This window comes from Podarcis bocagei (assembly GCF_964188305.1).
Source record: "Podarcis bocagei genome assembly, chromosome: 1".
Classification (NCBI taxonomy): domain Eukaryota; kingdom Metazoa; phylum Chordata; class Lepidosauria; order Squamata; family Lacertidae; genus Podarcis; species Podarcis bocagei.
The window spans coordinates 5,967,221-5,982,930 of NC_138125.1; the positions used below are offsets into that span (position 1 = coordinate 5,967,221).

A 15,710-nucleotide genomic window follows, 5' to 3' on the forward strand; every position below is an offset into this window, starting at 1 on the left:
AGCTGATAAGCCGCTAATAGCGCTAATCCGCTAATCTGTCAATGGGCTTGCTTCGCAAGACGAAAAAACCGCTAGACGAAGAGAATCACAGAACGGATTCTTTTCGTCTTGCGAGGCACCACTGTAATAGTCCCACTCTCTTCTGCCTTGGTCAGACAACACCTGGAATACTGTGTCCTGTTCTGGGCACCACAATTTAAGAAGGATATTGACAAGCTGGAAGGTGTTTAGCAGAAGAAGAAGAGGAAGAAGAAGAGTTTTGGATTTGATATCCCGCTTTATCACTACCCGAAGGAGTCTCAAAGCGGCTCACAATCTCCTTTCCCTTCCTCCCCCACAACAAACACTCTGTGAGGTGAGTGGGGCTGAGAGACTTCAGAGAAGTGTGACTGGCCCAAGGTCACCCAGCAGCTGCATGTGGAGGAGCGGAGACGCGAACCCGGTTCACCAGATTGCAAGTCCACCACTCTTAACCACTACACCACACTGGCTCTCAAGATGACCAAGAAGGCAACCAAGATGACCAAGGGTCTGGAAACCAAGCCTTGTGAGGAACGGTTGAGGGAGTTGGGGGTGCTTAGCTCTGCTCTAACCACAACTCCACACTGGCTCTCCACCTTGGTATGAAAACAAGCAACCTGGAAACGCCAGCGTTGATCTCCGGCATGCCGCAAGCCTTCCGTCCTTCTTCCTCGGAAGACTTCTGGCTCTTCAAAATGGGGCAGAGAGAGATGCAGCCCAGGGGAGAGGCAGAGAGGAAATTCCGACGTCCTAAGCCTTGCTTCCGTGTTCCCTTCCAACAGTCTCTCTCTCTCTCTCTCTCTCCTTCCTTTCCTTTCCTTTTAAAATTTCCAGTTGGCCATGGCGATCGCAGCCGGTGGCGTTCCATTTGGCTGGCCGCCTTTCCAGTCTGGCTCTTGCGCTGCGATGATTTCACCCTCTTCTCCCACCCCTTCCTTAAATGTGGAAGTCATCGTCGCTTTGCGTCATATGGCAGGGAATCCAGGCTCATTTTTATTGGCCTGCATGAGTCATTGTTGCTTGTCCAGCTTCCCTGTCACTCGCTTGGAATTTGTGTTTGATCGGTTCCCCCTCTGCTCTGTTTGTTCTGGCTTTATTCTCTCTCCCCCACCCCACCCCTTTTTTTTTGGTCGGTGATGCTTCTTCCCCGTTTATCTCTTAGTGTGGTTTCCTGTTCTTCTCCTCTTCTGGTCCCAAGAAAAAAATCGAGACCAAAGGCAAATCCAGATTAAGGTTAGGGATGCCAGTTCCTTATGCGTTCATTCATAAATCTGTTCCAGCCTTTGCCAACCTGGTGCCGTGGCTGTTGTAGTTCAAAACATCTGGAGGGTGCCAGCCGGGGCTGCAGGGGAGTTGTAGTTCAAAACATCTGCAGGGAGCCAGCTGTGGCTGTATAAGAGTTATAGTTCAAAACATCTGGAGGATTCCAGGTTGCCGGAGGCTTGTATGTTTTGTCCCATTCCCACAAGTCGTTGTGATTTATTTACTTATTTTACAAATGGAAATTCGTTTTATATTTTTCACAGTTAAAAACTATTTTATGTATTTTACATACTCATATATATAAGTACACTTTGGGGGTTTGAAAACTCTGTGGCAAAATTCAGCGTGAAGCAGAAGGTTCGCTGCAACCTGTGCATTAGCCCAAGAAAGGGGTAAATCAAGCCAGTTTGCTGAAAAATGTGGATAGAATGGAATCCTCAAATCTTCCTAATTAGGATTAAAAGTTTCACACACACCCAATCAATTACATTTCCATCCTTTTAATTGGAGAGGCACTTTTATTGTTGGACCACCTTCACACAAACCCATATTTGAGGTGTGTTTGTGTTGGGGAGCGTATCCAGGAAGCTTTGACAGTCTCCCCACCCAGTGGTGTAGCGTGGGGGGTGCAGGGGGGCCGGCCGCACCGGGCGCAACATCTGGGGGTTAGGGTTAGGGGGCGCAAATCCACGGGTTAGGGGGCACAAATTACTTGCCTTGCCCCGGGTGCTGACAACCCACGCTACGCCACTGTCCCCGCCCCCAGGTAATACATTCAGATGATCATGCTTTCGTTCAGGTACAGGTGCAGCCCCTCTGCCCAGGTTTTTGGGGAGGGTGAAAACCTTGGTGATCCCTTATTTTAGCTTTTATGGCCTGTTTTATTTGTGATAGTTATTAATCTTATAAGACGCTGTCTGGTTTATTTTGTTTTAAGTTTTTATCGGTTTATTTTGTTTTAAGTTTTAATTGTGTGCCACTCTGGAAACCTCCGATGGACGAACGAATGATTTAACGGCAAGACGTATTAACTCCCCACAAGCAGATCAGGATGAATGCTGAACGAATGTACATTATTGTGCCCTGTGGAACTCACTCCCATCAGAGATAAATAACTATATAAGTTTTAGAAGACATCTGAAGGCAGCCCTGTTTAGGGAGGGTTTTTAATTATCGGTGGCTTACTATGTTTTTATATCTGTTGCAAGCTGCCCAGAGTGGGGCAACCCAGTCAGATGGGCGGGGTGCAAATAATAAAATTAGCACCACCGTTAAATAGTTCAGAACCAATGCTAAATATAAAGACCTGATGCAACCTAACCTCCGCATCCACTTTCTCCAAGCAGATCAGGGTGAATGCTCAGTAAACAGAGCGGCCTGAGGGTTAAAACACCCAATTCTGCCTGGAACCGGAACTAGACCAAATAAATACCGTATTTTTCGTCCCATAGGACGCTCCGTCCCATAGGACGCACCTAATTTTTTGGGGGGGAAATAAAGGAAAAATTTTTTTCCTTTATTTCCCCCCCAAAAGCAGGTCGGGGAAACCGAACCAAGTCGAGGAACAGCGGGATAGCGGCGCTGCGCCTCCCTGCTGTCCCCCGAGCTTGTGGGGCTAGCCGATGTCTGCCCGGCGCGAGGGGCGCTCTGCATCAGGGCGCCCTGCCCGCCGGGCGGCAGGCTGCTATCCTCAGCGTGGGGAGCCCTGCGGGGAACTCCTGCAGGGCTCCAACACGCTGCGGATGTCTGCCCGGTGCGGGGGGCGCTCTGTTTCAGGGCGCCCTGCCCGCCGGGCGGCAGGCTGCTATCCGCAGCATGGGGAGCCCTGCGGGGAACTCCCGCAGGGCTCCAACACGCTGCGGATGTCTGCCAGGCGCGAGGGGCGCTCTGCTTCAGGGCGCCCCTCGCGCTAAGCGGCAGGCTTCTATCCGCAGCCTAGACATCCCTGCGGGACCTCCCGCAGGGCTGCCTAGGCTGTGGATGTGTTCCCAAAGCGCCGGGCACTCTGCTTTCAGGACGCCCAACGCTCCGGGAAGCAGGCTGCTATCCGCAGCCTAGACAGCCCTGCGGGACCTCCCACAGGGCTGCCTATGCTGCGGATGTCTTCCTGAAGCCTGGAGGGCAAGAGGGGTCGGTGCGCACCAACCCCTCTCGCTCTCCAAGCTTCAGCAAAAGCCTGCATTCGCCCCATAGGACGCACCCAGATTTCCCTTTCATTTTTGGAGGGGGGAAAAGTGCGTCCTATAGGGCGAAAAATACGGTAAATAGATCTGCAAAGCGAATTCTATCAGGACAGCTTTTCTCCCCCTAATTTGCTGGATGGACCTGAAATAACAGAGTGTATCTCCAGTCATTGCTAAATCATAAGAACATGAGAAAAGTCAGCAGGATCAAGCCACTATTCTCACATTGGCCACCCAGATGCTTCTATGGAAAACTCTGAAAGTTGGCCACAGTGGTGCCTTGGTTCTCAAACGCCTTGGTACTCAAACAACTTGGAACCCAAACACTGCAAACCCGGAAGTAAGTGTTCTGGTTTGCGAACTTTCTTCGGAAGCCGAACGTGCTCCGTTTTGAGTGTTACACTTCCGATTTGAGTGCCACACTTCCGTTTGAGTGTTATGCTGAGGTCTGTCTGTTTTTGCTATTTATTTTGCATTTTTGTGGTTCTTTTTTTGTTTTTGTGACTGTGTGGAACCCAGTTCAGCTATTGATTGATTGTGCGACTGCAGTACATTGTTTATTGCTTTGATTTTATGGATCAATGGTCTCGTTAGATAGTAAAATAGTAAAATTCCAGTTAAATTGCTGTTTTAGGGCAGGCATGTCTAAATCCGGCCCGCCGGTCGGTTTAATCCAATCCTAAAAAAGCTCAGCAACTTTGGTTGGCCCCCATGGCCCTTCACTTCATCAAATCTGACCCTCTTTGAAAAAAGTTTGGAAACCACTGGTTTTAGGGGTTGTGTTTAAAAGTCTGGAATGGATTAGTCCGTTTTGCATTACTTTCTATGGGAAAGCGTGCATTGGTTTTGGAACACTTTGGTTTTGGAACGGACTTCCGGAACGGATTAAGTTTGAGAACCAAGGTACCACTGCATTGGGAAGCCATTGCTGCAGAGCGCCACCTGCAGAATGGACAAGCATGGGACAGAAAACTCCTCTCGTTCCGCTTGGCAGGGACCGAGTGAAACCGTGTGCGCTCTAATTTTAGACCGGTGTTATTACAGGTCACAAGAGAGCCAGCTTGGAGCTCAAGCCGAGTGGCCGGTCACACGCGGAAGCTGCAAAAATAAAATTGGGGGAAGGGGGGGAGAGAGAGAAGACCGGCGGTCACATGACAGCATCACATGAAGAGGAGGCTTGCGCAAGGAACGATCTGTTTTGTTTTCAGTTTGGTCGAGAGCACTAAAATAGTTTGTGCGCCCTACTTTGACAAAAAAGCGAAACCAATGCATTGCTTTAGTGTTTCCTTCCTTTCGGCACCTCACACACACCCCGGTGTCAACTGCCAGCTGATAGTTGGTACTAGTGTTGTTGTTGTTTAGTCGTTGAGTCGTGTCCGACTCTTCGTGACCCCATGGACCAGAGCACGCCAGGCACTCCTGTCTTCCACTGCCTCCCGCAGTTTGGTCAGACTCATGTTTGTAGCTTCGAGAACACTGTCCAGCCATCTCGTCCTCTGTCGTCCCCTTCTCCTTGTGCCCTCCATCTTTCCCAACATCAGGGTCTTTTCCAGGGAGTCTTCTCTTCTCATGAGGTGGCCAAGGTCTTGGAGCCTCAGTTTCAGGATCTGTCCTTCCAGTGAGCACTCAGGGCTGATTTCCTTAAGAATGGAGAGGTTTGATCTTCTTGCAGTCCATGGGACTCTCAAGAGTCTCCTCCAGCAGCATAATTCAAAAGCATCCATTCTTCGGCGATCAGCCTTCTTGATGGTCCAGCTCTCACTTCCATACATCACTACTGGGAAAACCATAACTTTAACTATATGGACCTTTGTTGGCAAGGTGATGTCTCTGCTGTCTAGGTTTGTCATTGCTTTTCTCCCAAGAATTCCTAATGCTATACTGCTGCTATTGGGAGCTTTCTCCTGCTGTAAAGTGTGCAAAGCCCCGCGTTTTGAATCCAGGCAACCAGCCAATTCCTTCATTATTTACCCCACACACATGGGTCACAGGGATTCATGTTTTCCTCCCACAAAATCTGCTCATCATGGCTAGTAGCGCCGATAGCCCTTTATTCCATGACTGTGTGATGGTGATTACAGGCACAAGCCAATAAGGACCCTCTGCTGTCATCTGTTACCCAGTTCAGACTGAGCTGTGTCAAAAGTCTGCAAGATTTTTCTTAGCTTCAGTATAAAAACTTCTCTGTGAGCCTTGGAAAGCAAGGGTGGTGTGTCTTCGCATCCCCTCCACTAGCCCTGAGATGTTGCATAATTTACCCTCAGGTTAGGACGGCTAAAAAAGGGATCCTGGAGCGATGCTGCCGATTTATTTCTAGACAGACCATTGGTCTGACTCCCTCTTCATTCTTGTTGACTTCTCTTAACAGGATTTGAAGATGAGCAATCGAGGTGGTTTAGTTTGCTGGGGCTATGTTTTCCAGAAAGTGTATGTGTGTTATTCTTCCCTTTTCTCCCTTAAACTGCCTCTTCTTAGACTACCATCGCCTTCCAGCTTTCCCCAACAGCGTGCCCTTCCAGATGTGTTGGGACCACACTTCTGAAACTGAAAACAAGAGCGTAATAAAACAGCAATTTTAAGGCCTGTCTGCTAACAATCAGAGCTCTTAAATGCGCCTTGGTAACGGTGCATAGGAATAAGACCTCATTTGCTGCTGCTGTGATATTCTTGGATCCCTAGCACTGTGTTTTCCTTCTTCAGTCTTACCAAAATAATCCTCGTGGTCTTTAATTATACTCCTGACTCCTTGTTATAAATTGCTGTCTTGTTTACAAATGGTAAAAAAAGACGAAGAAATCACTGGGGGGTTTTCTGTGTGCGCGCTCATTGATTCTCCCACCTGCCACATTTCTTTGCGTTGTTCATTCCCATTCTTACGAAAGCTAAAAGTCTATCGAGGGCAGCCTCCTTCCTGTGAAACTTCCAACTCTCAAGGCAGCGGTGGCAGCGTTTTGGTTATTTTGGAGCACCTGACTCGCAAGAGATCGTCCCACCGGTATGGGGTGTCTTTTGAGCAGTGTTCCCCAAATGTTCCGTACCTGGAGCACATCAGCTTTCATGGATTTTAGTTCTGCATTCAAAGAGAGAGGGAGCCTGATAATATTGCTAAGCCACTATGCAGAACTGGATAAATTAACTAGAAGGATTCGAAACCTGCGGGATCAGAGATTCTGAGAAGACTGGAGTAAACATACGAACTATTTGAAAAGTAATAGAAATGAACGGGTTACGCTAGTAGGACTGCAAGAAGTTTTGTAAGGAGAATTATATGAAATATTGCAAGAAAGACTATGAGGAGAATTATTAGTTGATGACAATTAAGAGTGATAGATGTATTAAGAAATGCAGAATAAGTGATAAAAGATGGGAAATCATCAGAGGTGTTGACGGAAGTCTAAAATAATGTATAAGAAAAGAAGTTATGTTATGTGATTGTTGGAAATGATATGTTAAGAAAACATATATATATATATATAATAATTAATCAATAAAAATAAATAAATAAATAATACACACACTGTATTTTTTGCTCTATAAGACTCACTTTTTCCCTCTTGCTGTTCTGGCTTCTGAGATTCAGAATGTTTTTTTCTTGTTTTCCTCCTCCAAAAACTAGGTGCATCTAATGGTCTGGTGTGTCTTATAGAGCAAAAAATATGGTATATATAAAATATTGCTAAGCCACTCTTTCCCAGAGTGGTTCAACAATCAGTCCTCGTTCACCGGGAACTTCTGTGACGAGAAACAGGGATGTCCTAACAGCTCTCTGCACCCTTAGCAAACTACAGCTCCCAGAATACCTTGGGGGAAGAAGCCATGACTGTTTAAAGTGGTTTCATGGTGCTTTTCAATGTGTGGTATGAATGCGGCCTTAGTCAGGGAGCAAGCTGATGTTGTGACTTTATACTGTGGTTCCCTTGATCAGAGGGGCTTCAGCTTGTGTCTTGCACCTGAGTGTGAATGTCTGGTTGTGAACACACTCCTAGCCATGCTTACAGCTTCTGCCATAACCTGCACCCATCCTGCCTATAAGTGATTTGTGTAGATCGCTTAAGTGCTGGAATTTTGCTGACCATGTTGAGATGCTTAGACGTAAAAGCCAAAGGTGTCGATTTTATACAGCTGACAGGAACTGCCTTTACGTTGAGAGGAAATTTCTGCTGGGCTTTTACCAAAACTGTATGTGAAGTCTGCCGAAAGCACAATGACCAACCTGCTGCCGTTCAGGTTTATCACCTGCACCAAGCAAGGTCAAAGGTTAGGTGAGACAGGAGTCGGACTCCATCAGCATCTGGTGGGCACCAGGTTGGGAAAGAACACTTCAATCTCCCAGGAACCAGTAGGAGAACACTTCAATCTCCCAGGACATTCTATACAAGATACCAAGAACTAACTTAGTTGGTCTTTAAGGTGCTACAGGAAGGAATTTTTTTATTTTGACTATGGCAGACCAACACGGCTACCTATCTGTAACTGGAACCATGGAAGGCACCACATTGAGCCGCATGAAATCACAAAACAGAGAAACCAGTAGGAGAACACTTCAATCTCCCAGGACATTCTATACAAGATCTCAAAGTAGCTGTTTTACTACAAAGGAATTTCAGAAATAGACTGGAAAGAGAAGCTGCTGAATTGCAACTCATTACCAAACTTAAAACAATGGAGAGACCTGGTCTGAACAGAGACATTGGATTCTTATCTCATTATACATGACTAAGCCATTTCTCACCTTCTCACCCCTTGCCTTTTCCTGTAAGACCTATTACAGTCGTTAAGAGTCGTCAACAGGCTCATCCCAGCTATCTGCCAATCTCCCATTCCCACCCTTCTGAGTAATACCCCTCCCCACCTTCTCTCTATATAGAAGGATCTGGCAACTTCTGTTTCAGTGTATCTGAAGAAGTGTGCATGCACACGAAAGCTCATACCAAGAACTAACTTAGTTGGTCTTTAAGGTGCTACAGGAAGGATTTTTTTTTATTTTAATGAATGGTAAAGTTCAAGTTAGTATCAACGGACATTTGAGGCTTCTGAGGTGCAGCTGATTCGTGGAGAGGAATTTCAGAAGTGCTGCCATTGGCCTGAAAGCCAAGATCCATCCCTGAGCCTTGACTTAACTGGAGAAAATGAGAGAAAGGAGGTGTTGAGAAATGATGTTATTGTAAGAGGGGCTTGGTGTGCATAATGCCTTTGGGTGACATACAAGCCTGTCATTTTATATCTATACGTTGGGTGCCAGCAGTTGAAGGAACTTCTGGAGTGGTCAAGGCAATTTCTTTAATGCCCCTAGACCATGGGTAGGCAAACTAAGGCCCGGGGGCCAGATTTGGCCCAATTGCCTTCTCAGTCCGGCCCGCAGACAGTCCGGGAATCAGCGTGTTTTTACATGAGTAGAATGTGTGCTTTTATTTTAAATGGATCTCTGGGTTATTTGTGGGGCATAGGAATTTGTTCATTTCCCTCCCCAAAATATAGTCCGGCCCGCCACAAGTTTTGAGGGACGGTGGACCGGCCCCCTGCTGAAAAAGTTTGCTGACCCCTGCCCAAGACAGACCTGTTAAGCATCCTTTTTACATGTTTAAAGGGTTGGTCAGGTACAGACATGTTGTCGTAGAAACAACTCAATAATAGTACCTTCAGAAAGAGGCGGAAAGCCTCGCTCTCCCATACCTGGCTGAATGCCACTCATCCTAGGGCAGTGATGGCAAACCTTTTAGAGACAGAGTGCCCAAACTGCAACCCAAAACCCACTTATTTATTGCAAAGTGCCAACGCAGCAATTTAACCTGAATACTGAGGTTTTAGTTTAGAAAAAACAACTCATCCATTAAGATCTTCTGACTTAAAAGAAAAACACAATAACAGAGCTTTCAACGACGCAAACAACTTTTTATTGAAAGGCAAAAGCTTGCATTTGGCATGCTTTTGAACAATTCATGTGATTTTTGCTGTTGTGCGCATGCTGATAATTTGTCTAACCTTGCTGAACTCAAGGTGGCTTACTCCCGAGTAGGAACAACAGACTGGCGGGAGGCCCTGGCACATCAAAAGTCCGCGCCTGCTCAGCCAGGGTTAGGTAAAGGTAAAGGGACCCCTGACCATTAGGTCCAGTCGTGGTCGACTCTGGGGTTGCGGCGCTCATCTCGCTTTATTGGCCAAGGAAGCCGGCGTACAGCTTCCGGGTCATGTGGCCAGCATGACTAAGCCGCTTCTGGCAAACCAGAGCAGCGCATGGAAACGCCGTTTACCTTCCCGCCGGAGCGGCACCTATTTATCTACTTGCACTTTGACGTGCAACGGGAGCTCACCCCATCACGGGGATTCGAACCGCCGACCTTCTGATCGGCAAGTCCTAGGCTCTGTGGTTTAACCCACAGCACCACCCGCATCCCCTTGTATGTATAAATGTAAATACAACTGTATATCATAAAGGCAGCACAGCCTCCAGTGATCTCACCCTATACAGAGACCAAGGTAGTCACTGCCCCCCCCCGAAGTCTCTCACAGCTGCTTTGAGATGAGGATGCAGGTAACATTGCATTTTGAGGTGTGCCTCCAGTTTCAATCTAGAAAGCACCGTGCTCAGGTATAAAAAATCTAGGAAGTCCTAAAGCAGTGTTTCTCAAAGTGACCAGTACCACCCCCTGGGGGGCAGTGGGATCACCTGGGGGGGTGCTAAGAGGCAAGGAGGCTCCAGGGGGAGGTGCAAAAGACTATTAGACCTTGAAAAGCTGGTAGCACTGAATCATCAAGTTCATCAGTTTTGTTGAATTAATTAAGCTACATAGTCTTACCGTATTTTTCGCTCCATAAGATGCACCTGACCATAAGACGCACCTAGTTTTTAAGGGGGGAATGCAAGGAAAAAAATATCCTTTAAACACTGACAGTTTGCTCTGTGCAGCTCTTTAAAGGGAGCGGCTCTTGGGGGCTTTTGCGGGAGGAAGGGACAGTGATTCCCTCTCGCTGTTCTGGCTTCTGGGATAGCTGTGCAGCCTGCATTCGCTCCATAAGATCCCCTTACTTTTTAGGAGGGGAAAAGTGCGTCTTATAGAGCGAAAAATACGGTAATTGGATTTTGAATAAACGCACCGTTGCTGTTAATTGTGCTAATATCTCCCTGGGTGGGCCGTGCAAACAGCTGTTTATGAATAATGCTTTTTGTAGGGTGCAGGGGCACTGGCGTGGATTTACGGAACCAAGGGAGCGGTGCCCCAAAAGAAATTCAGGAACCACTGTCTGAAAGACTTCTTGAAGGCTCTCTCTGTGTGTGTGTGTGTGTGTGTGTGTGTTAGATCTGATTAGAAGCTACCCTGAACTGGCCAGTTGGATTTTCCGCTTGCGGTGTTTTGTGCCGGGCGGGGCGGGGTGCGTTGTCGGCCATGAAACATGAGGAGAGAGCTCTGTGTATTTGGGGCATGCCTGTGATGCCGGAGGCGGTTCCATGACCGCCATAGGACTGTGTGGGTTTGGGCGATTTAAGCACAAATGTGCCGCTGGACCGAGATGCTTGCCATTCTTTTTCTCCTACACGTCTTTCCCCTTCCTTCCTTCCTTCCTTCCTTCCTTCCTTCCTTCCTTCCTTCCTTCTGCAGCAGCTCCTTGCCTTTCTGCCCCTACTTTTATCTGTGAACCTGCCATAACCCCCATGCAGAGACATTTGGCTCTCTGTCGGCTTTCCAAGTGGAATTTGCACAATGTTAGGATAAGAGCAGCGATGGTGGGTGTAAACCTGGACAACCCAGAATGGCAACGAGAATTATGGATGGTTCTGGGGACGCGGGTGGCGCTGTGGGTTAAACCACAGAGCCTAGGACTTGCCGATCAGAAGGTCAGCGGTTCGAATCCCCGCGACGGAGTGAACTCCCGTTGCTCGGTCCCAGCTCCTGCCCACCTAGCAGTTCGAAAGCACGTCAAAAGTGCAAGTAGATAAATAGGTACCGCTCCAGCGGGAAGGTAAACGGCACTTCCATGCGCTGCTCTGGTTCGCCAGAAGTGGCTTAGTCATGCTGGCCACATGACCCGGAAGCTGTACACCGGCTCCCTCAGCCGATAAAGCGAGATGAGCGCCGCAACCCCAGAGTCGGCCACAATTGGACCTAATGGTCAGGGGTCCCTTTACCTTTACCTGGGGAAGTTGCATAGGAAGCCTTGCTTATGTCAGAATGGATTCGCTTAACAGTAAGGCGGATAGTGATGGGAAGCAGGGGGAGGAGAGAGAGGTGGGGAAATATTGTTAAAAAAGGTGTAGTCATAGGTGTATCAGTGTATTCAAATCTGAATTGTCAAATTGTGTTATTATTGTCGTTATGGTTTTTGTTGTATATGTCTTTTGCGGTTGATGTTTGTATCGAAAAAATGATTAATTAACTTTTAAAAAAGAATGGATTTGCGTAAGTCACCAAATGAGATCATCACTGTGTTAAAAGCAAGCTTTCTGCTTCTACCTCAGATATTTTCTAAGCAAGAGTGAATAAATTACACCAGTACAATCCTAAATATGTTTACTCACGAGTAAGGCCCTCTGATTTCAGTGGGACTTAGTGCCTGTGTAAGTAAAGATTGGATTGCGTGTCAATGCCCCTCCCCCCATATGAAATGAAGACACTGGACACATTGTTTAAGTTTAATGGGCATGAAAAGGCCACAACTTTATTGATTAAAGAATTGAAGGTATTGGCCTTAGGCATTGGCTCCTATCAACTACCCGGCATGGTGACCGGGAAGGGTTAACACAAACCGTGGGGGTCCTGTTGAAGTACGCCAACTAGGATCCCACGGGTGTCACCGCTCGGGGGCGTGCCGGAGGCCCTTACCTTCCAAGGTTTCGGACAAGACAACGCCCCCCGGAGTCCTCTACCGGACTACCCATTTCGTTGGGGGAAGGTGATGGCGTTCCTTCCCCCCCACCATTTTCATACCACTTGAACCCCAGCCAATGCCTAACCGCCAATACCGAGGAAGTTGTGACGTTTGCTACGAGGTAGGCGAAAAAACCAAAAGGCCGTAAGTTCGCCAACTTGGGAAAATTCCTACCAGGCCCCTTACGGCGACCAACCGAAGTCCATAGCAAGGTCATATCTACCTAAGTCTACCTATACTCGAGGGTGGGTGGGATGGGAAAACTTCTCAGCTGGCCAGGAGTAAAGAGGGCGGTCCCTGGGCGTGCCTGGCCTTAAATACCCTAGGCCACACCTCCCCAGCCCGCCGACTGGCGGCCCAGGGATTCCCCCAGTTCCCCGCAAGCCCCTCTCCTCCCCAAGGGTCGGAAATGGCTTTGCAACCTTGCCCATTAAAACAGTGAAAGACAGTAGGAAATTTTGCCTAGCAGAATTCAAAAAGAAGTTTGTCTGCCTTTTCCAGTCAAACCAAGTGTGGTACTGTTTCATTGATTCTGTTTTGACTATTTATTTGTGCTCTCATCTTGAATCTTTATCTTGTGAATGGCCCTGAGATCTTTTGAAATAAGCAACTATCCTACTTTTAAAAGACATCTGAAGGCAGCCCTGTTTAGGGAAGTTTTTAATGTTTAATGCTGTATTGTGTTTTTAATATTCGATTGGGAGCCTCCCAGAGTGGCTGGGGAAACCCAGCCAGATGGGCGGGGTATAAATAATAAATTGTTATTATTATATTATCATTATTTTGATGATGGCTGGTAAATAAATCTAATAAATAAATAAGAATAAACCACAGATAAATGCTTGGCTACAGTCACTGCTCTCTCTTCTCTGGAAGTTCATGGTAAGACATATTTTGGGTTTGTGTTGCATGTGAACTGGGTCTGTGTGGAAAGTACTGCTATTCTTTTTAATTCTGAATTTGTTATATCCACCATAAAAAAAACCCAAATATAAATTAAACAGGGTGTGTAACAGGTAAGTAGTTATTTTCTTCCCCTGGTCCACAAATGATCAGTACAGGTCTGTGTGGATCAGTGACCCTCGCATATCTTTTCTGACTGTATCTTGTGCCAGTGGCAACAGGGCAGCTGACCCAGGTGTGATTTCTTTATTTTATTCGTTATTTTTATTTTACTTATTAATTTGGTATACTGTCCTATGCCCGTAGACCTCAGGGCGGTTCGCAACACAAAACTGCAATATAAAAAACACAGAATACATAATAAAAACCAAAAACAACCCAATACAGTGGACACTCGGGTTGCAAACGTGATCCGTGCGGGAAGCATGTTTGCAACCCGCAGCGCCCGCAACCCACAGCGCTGCGTCTGCGCACAAGCGGGTCGCAATTCGGCACTTCTGCGCATGCACAAAGCACGATTTAGCGCTTCTGCGCATGCACAAGCGCCGAAACCCGGAAGTAACTCGTTCCGGTACTTCCGGGTTCGGCGCAGTGCGCAACCCGAAGTCGCGCAACCTGACAGGTCTGTAACCCGAGGTATGACTGTAATCCCGCCTCCCCCAACCTATTATTCTATTTATTAAATTTTTATGTCATCTATTAAATTTCTTTAATCTTCCTGATTGCAATAACAGGCTGAGAAAATCAGCGCCTGGGCGTTCTGTGTGACTCAGAAGTCTGCACGCTCCCAGCAGAGGGATCAAGTCACCTCTTTGGTTTGGTTTTGCACTCCCTTTTCTTCTTCCACTTTGTGGGAGGAGGAGAAAAGAACTAGACTGTGTCGTTGCTTGTTCTGCGGGGATCGGCCTCGCAAAGCCGCCTCGGTGCGTCTGAATCTCCTTATTTGCTCGCTTGGGCGGTTTGCTGATTTCACAACTCTCTTTCTCCTGCCCCTTTCCTCCTCCCCCCCCCCTTCCCTGGCGCAACAGGAATCATTAACCAGTGGCAGCAGGAATCAAAGGACAAGGTGATTTCGCTCCTGCTAACCCACCTGCCTCTGCTGAAGCCGGGGAACATCGAGGCGAAAGTGGAGTACATGAAACTCCTTCCCAAAATCCTGGCTCACTCCATCGAACACAACCAGCACATAGAGGAGAGCAGGCAGCTCCTGTCTTACGCGCTGATCCACCCCGCCACGTCCCTGGAGGACAGGAGCGCCCTGGCCATGTGGCTGAACCACCTGGAGGACCGCACATCGCTGGGCACCTACGGGAGCCAGGGCAGGGGCCGGTCCGACTCGGTCGATTACGGGCCCTCGCACTACTATCACCAAAGACAGAACTCGGACGATAAGCTCAACGGGTGGCAGAGTTCGCGGGACTCCGGCATCTGCGTCAATGCCTCGAGCTGGCAGGATAAGAACCTGGGCTGTGAGAACGGCCACCTCCCTCTCTATTCCTCCTCTTCCGTCCCCGCGACAATCAACACGATCGGAACGGGCACGGGCACAAGTAAGTCGCGGATGGCGGTCTCGGGGGGCGTGCGGGAGGGCTCTTTCCTTTCCCCCCAGTAGCACCGCACTGAGCAAACTTGAACAAAACAGCGTATAATTTGAGGGGAAAGAAGCTGTGCCTAAATTACAGTCTGGGCTGGTGGAGAACAGGGTCAGGTTCAGTTAGGCAGCTACGCAGCCAATCAGAGCACGTGTTGCCTCTGTCAAGCATCCCTGGTTGCTAAGCAACCCCTCCACCACCATCCCTTGGCTAAGTGGGCTTACCTAGCGTTGTATTAACCCTTTAAGTTACAAGCCGAATGATCCCAGCTGTGGCCCTTCCGGCAGGTTTGCATGTCCCGTCTCACTTCCTATTCCTAAATAAATATTGTTATTTGAAGGTTTTCAAAACGTGGCAACAGCCATGGTAACAAACATCCATTAGGGTTCCAAGCAAGGAAGGAGGGAGTGGAATTGTGTAGGTCTCCTGTATTGCACCAAGTTGCTGCAAAGATCTAAATGCAGCGGCGACTTCTCCTGGAGAAGCCTAGTTGAAATACGTGAGAGTTGTCTGAGGACTTCAGGGTGCTCGTTCATTTCAGTGGGGATGCGGGTGGCGGTGTGGTCTAAACCACTGAGCCTCTGGGGCTTGCCGATCAGAAGGTCGGCAGTTCAAATCCCCCGTTGCTCTGCCCAGCTCTTGCCAACCCCAGCAGTTCGAAAGCACACCAGCGCAAGTAGACAAATAGGTACTACTGCAGCGGGAAGGTAAACAGCGTTTCCATGCATTCTGGCACTCATCACAGTGTCCCATTGTGCCAGAAGCGGTATAGTCCTGCTGGCCACATGACCCAGAAAGCTGTCTGTGGACAAACACCGGCTCCCTCGCCTGAAAGCAAGATGAGTGCTGCAACCCCATAGTTGCCTTTAACTGGACCTAACGG

The 15,710-nt window shown here is 48.0% G+C and overlaps 1 protein-coding gene across 2 annotated transcripts in view; it reads left to right on the top strand.

Annotated features, from left to right (window-relative positions):
• The window catches only part of SAMD4A (sterile alpha motif domain containing 4A), a 134,432-nt gene that overhangs the window by 60,703 nt on the left and 58,019 nt on the right, over positions 1–15,710 (top strand). For both annotated transcript variants that reach the window (XM_081192392.1, XM_081192391.1), the window contains exon 3: positions 14,264–14,785. In XM_081192392.1, the coding sequence (XP_081048518.1) occupies positions 14,264–14,785 (522 nt within the window). The remainder of the gene's footprint in view (positions 1–14,263; positions 14,786–15,710) is intronic.